The sequence below is a fragment of the Orcinus orca genome, chromosome 8, assembly GCF_937001465.1.
Source record: "Orcinus orca chromosome 8, mOrcOrc1.1, whole genome shotgun sequence".
NCBI classification, from domain to species: Eukaryota; Metazoa; Chordata; class Mammalia; order Artiodactyla; family Delphinidae; genus Orcinus; species Orcinus orca.
Window position 1 is genome coordinate 85,070,504 of NC_064566.1, and position 11,622 is coordinate 85,082,125.

At 36.0% G+C, this 11,622-nt stretch overlaps 1 protein-coding gene across 3 annotated transcripts in view; it reads left to right on the forward strand.

Moving 5' to 3' along the window:
* Positions 1 to 3,959, forward strand: part of CUL5 (cullin 5) — a 96,618-nt gene extending 92,659 nt beyond the window's left edge. For all 3 annotated transcript variants that reach the window (XM_033410177.2, XM_033410178.2, XM_004282272.3), the window contains one exon: positions 322 to 3,959. In XM_033410177.2, the coding sequence (XP_033266068.1) occupies positions 322 to 516 (195 nt within the window). In that variant the 3' untranslated portion in view covers positions 517 to 3,959. The remainder of the gene's footprint in view (positions 1 to 321) is intronic.
* Positions 3,960 to 11,622: the final 7,663 nt, after the last annotated feature.

Genomic DNA, 11,622 nt, shown 5'->3' on the forward strand with positions numbered 1-11,622 from the left:
ATATTGTGTTCACAGGTAAAATAAACTTTTTAAATGTACATAGTGTGGATACGAAGGAATGAAAGGAAATACACCAAAACCTTAGGTGTGATTTTCTTTTCATCAGAGAAGTTATGGGTAATTTTGTTTTTCCTCATTTTTTAAAATCTCCATAATATGCAGATTTTATTTTTCAGAGTGAAAAAAAGATAACTGGTCTCAAGATTGATCTAGTGATTGCTAATCATTTGGATAGGTATTGGATAGAGGATAAAATACATTAAAAGTCATTTTTTGTTTTGTTTTACTTAAAATAATTTAATATTTTATTTTTTCTTTTAGGAAGCTATCATACAAATAATGAAGATGAGAAAGAAAATTAGTAATGCTCAGCTGCAGACTGAATTAGTAGAAATTTTGAAAAACATGTTCTTGCCACAAAAGAAAATGATAAAAGAGCAAATAGAATGGCTAATAGAGCACAAATACATCAGAAGAGATGAATCTGATATCAACACTTTCATATATATGGCATAATTTTGAATATCATGGACAGTATTAAGAACCAAAATTTTGGAGTGCTTGGGCAGAAAGTTCTTGCAGTTTGTGCTAGAGGAAGGTTTATTTGGACTTTGATTACATAAATATTAAAATCTCTGCCTTACCTAACAAAACAACTATATTTTGCCAATCACATTAGTTAGCATGGTGGCATTCCCTTCATGTTGCACACTCTGTTTTAACAGCATGCCGTTTTGTGGAGAAACTTGCATTCATGAAGAGCCCATAATGAACTTTTAAAAATCTGATTTATACCCACCGGAAGAAATACAGTTGGGAAGGGTGAAAGTGGGGTTCTTGTTGCTTTTTTTTTTTCTTTTTTTTTTCTTTTTTTCCTCTCTTACAAAAATGTACTTGCACAAGGAAGGATCTTCAGATGTTTGTGTGCTGAAAAATGCTGTTACGTTTTGTTTTAAAAAATGCAATTAAAACTAGAAATAGCACTCTTGGTTTCTTTTGATCAAAAGAGTGAGCTGGTCTACACAACATTGGGACAGGGCAGATATAGGTGAAAAGATAAGTTTATAATAGTATCAAATTATATGTTCAAACACTGCTTCAGTATAGCAGCTGGATTTTAGTGGTGACTTAAAAATGGTATTAAATTTTTCCAACTAAAAAATGTTGGCTTTCTTTAAGCAGGAGACTACTGTCTTAGTTGTTTATTGTTAAATGATGAAGAGTTTTTTAAATCTTACATGGCTAAGAGAGCTTGTTTTGAAAAAGTGAAGCTCATATTAATTATTATTTTAATTGTTTAAAAAAATGTATGGAGATAGGTTGGTCGATTGCAGAGTCAAAACAGCAAAATAAGCATTTTAAGTGTTTACTAAGACACTTAATATTTATATACTTAATATTTATTATGCCATATTCAAATTTATTAAAAACAAGACAGAAATCTCCTGCTTTAATATAATACAGTTATGTAACTGACCTCTTAATCTGTAGCATAGAAATATTTTGAAATTTTAAAGTCTCATGATTAGGGATTTATAACCTCAGGTTTCTGGAAAGGAAGACATTCTGTTTTAAAAAGTAATAATTAGGTATCAGTCACCTAGGAGGAAGAGAAAAACCACAACATAGACCTGAAAAGCATAAGCAAAATTGTTGCAATCTTAATATGAGCAGTAAACTTGCCAAATATATGTATATATATATTTATATATTTTAAAAATAAGCATTTAAAAAATGTTCAGAAGGCAACACTTACCTTGTTCCTTTTAGTCAATCCAAAGTAGCAACTTACTAGTTGCTGGCAACTGAATACCCAGAGTAATGGAGATTTTAGGACTTGAGGACATGAACAACTTAAAAGAGAAAAACTTACTCCCCTTTGGGAAAGAATGGCTCAACATGGATTTTATTCATTGTGGTGCACATTTCAAATTTTCTTGCAAATTATTTTATATTTTATTTGATATTAAGTAATATTTTAAATTATTTTGATGATAGTAGGAAATGGAGTGCCAGAGTGTTGAAAGGCGTACAGTATTATTACAGAGTGCTTTCAAGAGCATTTCATGGAATCTGTCCCCAATCCCAAGAGACTTTGTGAGCTGCCTGCTGAAAGGAAGGACAGCAAATTTAAAACATTTTAAAGGTTTTGCTGGCTATAGTCAAAGGCCTATTCTGAAACTCATAAGAAATTGGAATTTTGTTTCTAATTTAAAATCTTACATTTGAGCTCTAAGGTAGCATATGTCAGTTATTAGACCAAGCATATTGTGAAGATTAAACTAAATTAGCACTCACTGTTTTCTCTAATTAGATGACTGTTAACAATGGATAAATTCAAAATTTTTAAAAACTGATAATTTGGTAATAATTGTGGCCCTTATGTTTAATAAATAGTTTGGTATTGGCATATTTGCTTATCTGATAAAGGAGCGCCAAAGGAGGAAGCAATGGAAAGAAAAATTACAGGCCATTTCTTAAAGTTTAAGATTTGTTGTTGTTTTAAACCAGAATAGTTCTCAGAACTTTTTTTGGAATTTCTAATCTTTTTTTAGTCATTTAAGAATGAGAGCCATGATGTTTTGATTTACAAAGGCAAATTTAATGCAAAAGTGGGTAACTCTAAATCCATAGCAAAGTTTTCTAATAATTTTATAAATTTTTAAATTGCTAATTATGTCCTAATTGTATTTTGGGGAATAGAACAGCAACAAATACTGTAGACTTACAGTTTTCATCATTTTGTTCATTATGTATACAAAAGTATATCTGACTACTTTTTGGTGTTTATGAAAACCGTTTAGTTGACAAGGTGCCTATACCATTGTTGAATTTTCTTTAAATATATTTTGACAACAGATTTGCTAATTAAAAAAAAAAAAAGGATCTGGAAAAAAAACTACCAGCAATTTGCTAAAGATACAGAATCACAGTTAGTATCCTTTATTACTAAGTCCCTTTTCTCTAATGTGCACTTAAAATTAGTGCTATCTGAGCAGGGATGAACTCTGATATAGTTAAGGGGAAAAATATATACATATATGTGCATATATTTTTTTCATGAGTAGTATGGCAATAGGACACTTCAGAGGTTAAGATTTGAACATTGATCTTCTAATATAAAGGTGGAGCCATCTTGAAAATGTTAACCTTTATTGCCATCTCATTGCCAGAGTAAGTAGATATGAAACAAAACTTACAAAGTGAAAATACAGAACAATTTTAATGCTTACAATGAGTTAAATATTTAGAGTATTACTGTTCTAATGATTTAATGAGTATCCTGAAATAAATTCTGAAGTCTTCCAATTTTTACATTTATTGGAGGGGTCCCTGCATTCTGGCAAACTTTATTTAAGTCTCTTTCTCTTATTTTGTGCATAAATGTTAAAATTTCCAAAAATGAAATGTTAGCTTTCTTATTTTTACCTTTTATTAAATTTAATACAAACTATGACCGGAGTAGTTTAAAAGTATTTTGTATTATTTGCAGTAGGATGTCATTGGCCCTGCTCAAAGGGCAAATTTTAAAAATTCAATTTGGGTGAAAGTTTTGCTAGTTTTCCAGAAAGATTTGCTATCTTAAACTCAAGCTTGTTTTTTCTATTTTCATGTAAATGACTGGGATGCTATCTTATAAACTCTTCCAATGTCATGTTTGTGAAATAAACATTACAATGAGAGCTTTCCTGTCATCTACACTATATATGTTGTCTGGAGTGTTGAACAAATTTGAGTTCCTAAGTTGTAATCTATCCTCGTATATACAATTTTGAATGTGTGCCACTACATACTGAGATGATAATGCTGTACAATTTTAAATGGTAGCAGTTTCTGTATGCAGTAGGCTGAAATATTTTGATGAACTGCTTAATTTTTGGATTTTATTTTTTAAGTTGTATAATTTATTTTCTTGCAAAATAAAAATGTAATATAAAAGCTTTCACCTATCAAGAAAATGTTGATGTTCTACTGTAAAATAGTTTCTAAGAGTTTAGTTAAAATTTTTATAATAGGTATATTTATATATTTAATTGTGAAATAGTAAATCTTAGCCAGCCTTAGGAATCAGAAATATGAAAAGTAACCCACTTATTTCTTTTAAATTTCAAAATCTAGTTCAAAATGAAAGCTAACAGGAATGTAGCTTTTCCATTGATGATGGCATAGGGCTATCATGCCTGGAAGAGGTCAAAATTTCAAACCTGAAAGTGATTAATGCATTCATTCATCCGTTTAGATAGGTCATGTCATAACCAAAATTTAAATTTTATATCAGACAAAAGTAAAAAATATATCACAAATTATTTCATGTTTTGTATATTTTTGGAAGTTTGTGAATATTTAAATTTCAAAGCTAGAGATAGTTGTAATAAGGTTACGAAGATGGACTGTGTCTTAGTCTTGGTGGTTGTAACAAAGTACCATAGACTGCATGACTTATAAACCAACAGAAATTTATTTCTCATAGTTCTGCAGGCTCAAAGTCTGAGATCAGAGTGCCAGCATGGTTGGTTCTGGTGAGGAACCTCTTTCAGGTTGCTGCTGACTTCTGTGTCCTCACATGGCAGAAAGAGGGTTTAGAGAGCTCTGGGTCTCCTTTATAAAGGCACTAATCCCATTCACAAGGGCTCCACTCTCATGACCTAATTACCTCCCAAAGTAAATGCCCCACCTACCAATAACGTCACATTGGGGATTAGGTTTCAACATAGGATTTTTGGAGAGAGACAGACATTCAGTCTTTAGCACTTCATAATGACCCTAAAATCAACCTTGGACTTTCTGGGATTTGGAGGTGGGGGGAAATTGACTTGGAAATGAAGGTAGAGAAAAGTGTGGCCTCAGTTTAAGATTCCCCAGAACGTAGAAACAGGTTAGGCATAGAAACAGGCAGAAGCTTCTGGGCCCCTTACTTGCCCATGTCTCCCAAGGCACTAGGAGGGACCCTAAGAGTTTTGTATTTGTGATTTATATTATTTTTCTCAAAGAGAATCCCCTAAATATCCAAGGTTGAATCCAGTCCTGCTAAAACTGAATGCAAAAAGAAACGTGTCTGGCACACAGAAGGCATTCAAGTGCGGATTGAATGAATGAGGTGTGTGTGCCTGAGAACAGAGTAGAGTTTAATACTTTGTTTTAAATGGGAAGAGTTTATTTTCTAATTGCCTATTCTAGACTGTAAAATCAAATACGGACTTTGCATGTCACTAAACTTCTATTTTAACCAATGGACAGTATGGAACAGGGGTCTTAGACTGTTGAGGAGTTACAGACTTTTATGAGCGTCTGATTAAAGAAAAAGACATGCATATAAAGATACGGACAATTCTGTTTATAAATTTTAAGTATTCCAACACTCAAGATTAAAAATCTTTGATAATGAGATCCCACAGTGAGTAAAGAGAGTAAGTAGCAGCCTGCTCTCTGAATTGGTAACGCTTAATGTCACAAGTGCTGATTCAAACTTAGATCTATACTAGTTGTTGTCTGTTTTTATCTAAAGAATGACAGGAGACTTCCCTGGGTGTTATTGGGGTTTGCTATTTTCATTAATGATAAATGCAGTATTTTATTATTGTGGTTGCTGAAGCAGACTGATACTACTTAGATGTTTCTTTGACACTGGTTGATGGTTGAAGGGTAGCAGTGGGAACCAGGAAGGCAGAGAGGAAAGAGCCAACTTTGCAACAAGCCAGGTTTGAAAATTAACACTCCTGTTAAGAGACCACAATTATCATACCTCTAAGAAGGGGTGGGGCTTGGGACTACCTTTACAAGGCCCTTTTCCTAGGGCTGCTAAGTGTGTAATTTTCTTGCCCCCTACTCTACCTTACCTCCTCCATTCTCAGCAGATGACCTTACTTTGGGAATATAAGCAGAGAAAATAAAATAAGGCTTTCAGGCATGCACTTTCATAACTTGCTTTCTCTACCTCTAAACTTTACCTCTAATAGTGCCCATTTTCATCTGCCTACCTATCTCAGAGGAAGGGCTGCCTCACTTCTTACTCGAGGCCAACTGTTTTTTTATCTTTTCCTGAATTCCTTCTGCTTCTGTGTTTTGCTCCAGAATACCTACATTTCCTGTATCTTCCAAACATCTTTTTATTAGTTATTTCCTCTTTAGCCTCCTACAGGGGTTCTCAAAGTTTTGGTCCACAGACCAGCAGCATTATCATCACTCAAGAACTTGTTGGAAATGCAAGTTTTTGAGCTCCACCCCAGACCTACTGATTCAGAAAGTCTTTGGGGGGGGGCGGTGTCTCAGCGATCTGAATTTTAATAAGCCTTCCAGGTGATGCTGATGCACTAAAGTTTGAGAACCACTGTCTTACAAACATTGAAGTATCCGCCATCCTTAAAAAAAATGCCTTCCCCTACCTTGGTCAAGTTATGACCCTTGTTTTCCTCCTTCCTCCATTTTCTGCTAAACATCTTGAAAGAATAGTCCACAATCTGTCTCTATTTCTTCTACTTAGTACTCATTGGCTTATGTCCTCACTGGTCCTCTTGCCAAGGTCATCAGTGACCTCCTATTGCTTAATCAGAAGCTCATTTTCAATCTTCCTCTAACTTGACCTCCTTACAGCATTTGCACCTTGAACACTCCTGGTTATTGAATTTTGTTCATCTCTTGACTTCAAAGATACCATTCTTTCCTGGTCCCACATTTATCTCTCAGTTTTCTCAGTCTCATTCTCTGGCTCTTCCTCTGCCTGCACATCCCAGAATTTCATCTCCATTTCTACTCTTGCTGAGCTACGTACTCTTCCTGGGTAATTTTATCTACCTCTGTGGCTTCAACCACCGTCTGCATGTTGATGCTTCAGACTGTCTGCAACTGCTTGCAAGATCGACATGTATTTCCAGGTATTTCTTGAACATCTCATCATCCATTACAGACTTGCTCCACTTAATAACTATCTCCATCTTCCAGGTTAGCAACCTTCATTTGACTGTCTATTGACCCCCTCCCCACACCACATTATTGATTCTAGTTATGTATTATCTCTAGAATCTGACCTTTGTTCGCCTTTACTTCTGTGTTCACTGAATGAATAAGAACATTTCATAGTATGCTTATACTAGGTGAAGTAGGTAGGGACTAGCTGTTGGGTTGCTTCTTAGCCTACGTTTGGAAGTAGACTAAGTGTACTGAGTGATAAGTAGTGGTCAGTAAGATTATGTTTGCTTTAAATCTGTGGCATTTCTGGACCACTGGCCTAGCTCTAATTTTTCTCTTAATTGAGCTCATACCTCAATGTCTGAGGCCTAAGACAGCAGCAGATGTAAATTGGGTCATTCCTTTTAGCCTGTGGCTGAGGAGCCACTCCAAATCTAAAACATAAAAGCAGGAAAAGGACTTTCATCATTTAAAAAATTTCCCACATTTTTTAGTGCAGTTCCTTGCTCAGTTAGGGGCCCACTACTTGTAAAATTGAATTGAAAGGCTTGGGAGCCACTGTTGAGCAGACCTCCTAAAGGTGGAGGAACATGTAACAAGCCCAAAAGTCATTCTTGGGACAAGTAGGACTTCTGTCTTACACTTACTAAGAACTTCCTAAAATATCTTCTTTTGTATCTTTTTGTTCTAAACCCCAAGATAAATCATATGAAAGTTATTTTTAGGAACTCTCTTCTGTTGCACCATCTTCCTATTGTAATCATTTTCTTGTTGAATACCTGTTGTCAAATGACAAAAATAGGACAATTTAATAACGAGTTTGATATCTGTTATTCAAGGGAAAACTTGTACTCCCCATGGATTTGGGGGAGTACAGTGCCTCACAAGCAGCGGAGTACTCTTCCTGAGGGATTTGGGGCAAGAGCGAGTTTTATAGACCTTTAGAAGTGGCAAAGTGGAAACAGCATGATTGGCTTGGAGGTCAAGGATTTCCTTATAAGGCTAGCAGGTCAATCAGGGAATAAGGAAAGAGTATTTGGCTTAGTTAATTGTCTGAGTTTGCATATCTGACCTTACTTAGAACAAAGAAGTTATTACAAATTCTTGGCAGTTGGGGGTTGGCTGGTTTGATATACTCTATTTCTGCTCAAGTGAAGCATTTACAGGGACATGAAAATTATCTAAGTTTCAGTTTGCTGACATGGCACCCTAGGCAGGAGGAGCTTCACCCTGGGCTTGGAAAATTATTTCAACAATGGGGTACAAACATTTCTAGATATCTGCTAAAGAAGCTCTTGACACTGTCCTTCCCAGGATTTCAAGAAAGGAGATGTTTTGTGGGGTATATAATTAGGAAACATAAGGAAGTGACATGTAATTTGACTCAGGATGAGTATATTAGTTTCCTATGGCTGCCATAACAAAATACCACAAACAAATTTATTTTCTCACAGTTCTGGAGGCTAGAAGTCTGAAATCCAGGTGTTGGCAGGGTTGGTACCTTCTGTAGGGTCTAAGGGAGAATCTATTCCATGCTTCTCTCCTAGCTTCTGGTGGTTGCTGGTATTCCTTGGTGGTTCATTTTTTGTAGGTGCATCACTCCAGTCTCTGCCTCCTCCACATGGCCCTCTCACTGTGTGTGTCCTTTCTTGTTATAAGGACACCAGTCATTGTATTTAGTTTAGGGCCCACCCTAATTCAGTATGACCTCACCTTAACTTGATTACATCTGCAAAAACCCTATTTCCAAATAAAGTCATTCACAGGCAGTATTTGTGGGGGACACTAGTCAAGCTAGTACAACGAGTTATTCCAACAGACTATGATAGAAGTTACTTGCTATAGAAGAATTTAATTCGAAGTGAATAACAAATATCCTTGTATTGTGAATTGAATACATGCATTTTTTCTAAACTCTTAAGAAAATTGTTTATTTTCCACTTTGTTCTCTGCTATGAAAATATTATTCTAATGTTCCTAAAACTAACTTATACTTTTAGAAAAGCACTCTGGGGCTTATGACTATAGTTATGGACATTTATAAAGAGGAAGAGGCCAAAAAGTTTATTTTATCAATACTGATAGTATACTTTCCAAGACATAAGACTCCACTTACACTTATTGGCTAGATCTCTAACAAATGTAGTTAACTTAGAATCCAAGATGAGGTACATTTCGAAAGATGTAGTCTTTATTAACGACTCTATGTCCAGACACTGTGTTATCTAATGTGATAGGAATGATAACTTGAAGCTACAAATTCAGATATGCAAAAAAAAAAAAAAGCTTTAAATTCTCTCTAAACTGGACTTAATTTTTTTTTTATTCAAACACTTCATTTCTATCTCATGGAAGAAATTTTAATCTAGTCATTTTCACCTAAACTCAGTCAAATTCAGTTATCTTTTCATAAATTTTAAGTTAAAGGTTTGTCACTTTCAGGATTGTTCCCTTCACCCCTTCTATCTTGGGTATGATATCGTCCTGGTCTGCCTCATATCCAGCCTGGTAACGCCTGTATGACTTGTATGGTGAGGCCCTGTTTCCCAACAGTGGAGCCTCTTGAGGATCACCAGCTCCAGTTCAGCTAACTTCTGTACTCTTCACAGCTATAACAGGAAAATCACCCATTTAGCTGTATGGGGGGGCTCTTTGGGTCATGGGGACTTTCTGTGAGGCTACCTTAGGCTCCTCATATCCAAGCACCCTAAGCAATCTTCCATTTAACCTCAAGTGCTCATGTGGGCTACCTTTTCAGACAAGCTGGTTTGAATCAGGGAACTGAGATCTACTCTCCGTCATACCACTGAATTTATTCTGTGTGTGTGTGTGTGTGTGTGTGTGTATAGAGGGGATGATTCTAATGTCACATTCCCCTGTGGCTGGGCTGCAGGAGGAGACAGAGATCAGGGACACTCCTCAGAGGCTGATCCTCTGGCTTCCTCTCCAGCTCTAGCCTTTCTCCCCTGAGTTCTACTTAACTAGTATTGGATAGGGGTAGGAAAAATGGATTTCAAATACTTGTTGTCTTCTACCTGAACTGTGACTTTAGAATTCTGGAATAAAAAGTTTAGTGTCCTGTTGTCTGTTTGCTTTGGTTCTGCTTCCCCTCAGGGTGGTTGTGGCTTCACATCCGGGGTGTGAATGGGGATTATCACAGATGTATAAAGAAGTGGAGGTGGAGGGTGCAGCGTGACACAGCTCACAGCATAATCTGATTCTCTGCTACCTTTTTATAATTCTTGCTCCATCTACTTTGGTGAGTCCTCTTCCTCCACCTAAATGCAGGTGTTCCCCAAGTTTCTTTCTCTCTAGACTCTTTGGGTAATTTCATCTATTTAATACCGTCAACAATTACCTCTTTGCCCTAACTCCCAATTCTATGCTTTGAATGGATTCCTAATTAAATTTTTTTGATAAACATAAATAAAGATCAGAATTAGATTTTATTTATTTAGGAGTCTAAGTGTAAGCCACTCAAGTGCTACAATTATTCTTGTTGCAGTGAATTTCCCTATTTTCTTTAAAAAAAAAAATTTGACTTTCCAAATTCCTAGATTCTTAAATGAAATTATTAACTACATTTTGGCTGCCTTATTTTTCTGAATTTTAGTTTTAAGGGAAGCTATCTGCTGTAGCTCAGGAGTAAATTTGCTCTCCTTCTCTCCCAACTGCCCCTAAGTCTCTTTGAACTTCTCTAGAAGTCATCCTGTCCAACATAGTGGCAATATTTCCTGATAGTGCTTTTGACAGCAGAATTGTCCAAAGCTGACCCCTGTGCTTCTAAGGCAAGTCTCTCGTAAGGCAAAACTAGTGTAGAGGTTAAGAGCCTAGTTCTGGCAACCAGACAGCCTGGGTTCAAATTGTAGCTCTGTCACTAATTACTTGCTCTGTGACCTTGGACAATTTATGGAATCTAAGTTTCCTCACCTATAAAATGAGTAACAAAGCTCCCTAATTCATTGGGTTTTTGTGAGGATTAAAGAATTAAACAGTGAAAGAAATGCCCCATACTAAGAACTATGTAAGGAGCTATTATTATAACCAGTCATCTTTTGCTGTTTGTTCACCTAGTGTAATTATTAGCCTTGGCCTCTGTTTATTAGGCCAGACTAGCTGTTTAATTTTCTCAGTTATTTCTTTAAAATTCAACTTTTTCAGATAAAGATGTGATATATCTTGTACATTTCACACACATGCACAAACACACACACACACACAATTTCAGCACTGGTACACATTGTAATGATTTCCTTTCATAGCCATTAAAGCCGTAGGTACGAAAAAGTTTGTGCTTGGCCTACAGTAGGGTCAGCAAGAGAGAAGGCTTGAGCGTGACATTCAAAGGAAGTAGGCAGGACTTGGTGACTTATTGATTATAGAGGATCTGGTAGGTGAAGGTATTACACACCACTCTAAGGGACCAACCTAGGGTGATTGGGAAAGTAAAGATAGGGGTGCTGTATTTATCTATTGCTATGTAAAAATGACCCCAAAACATAGTGGCTTAAAACAACAATAGCTATTTATTTTCTCTCGTTTCTGTGGATCATGAATTCAGACAGGGCACAGGAAGGGATGGCTGGTCTCTGCTCCATGATGTCTGGGGTCTCAGCTGGAAGGTTGAAGGCTGGGACTGGAAGTCATCAGAGAGCTTTTTTTAATCCATATTTCTGGCTAGACCTAGCCTGGGAGGTCACATACCTCACTTCTGTG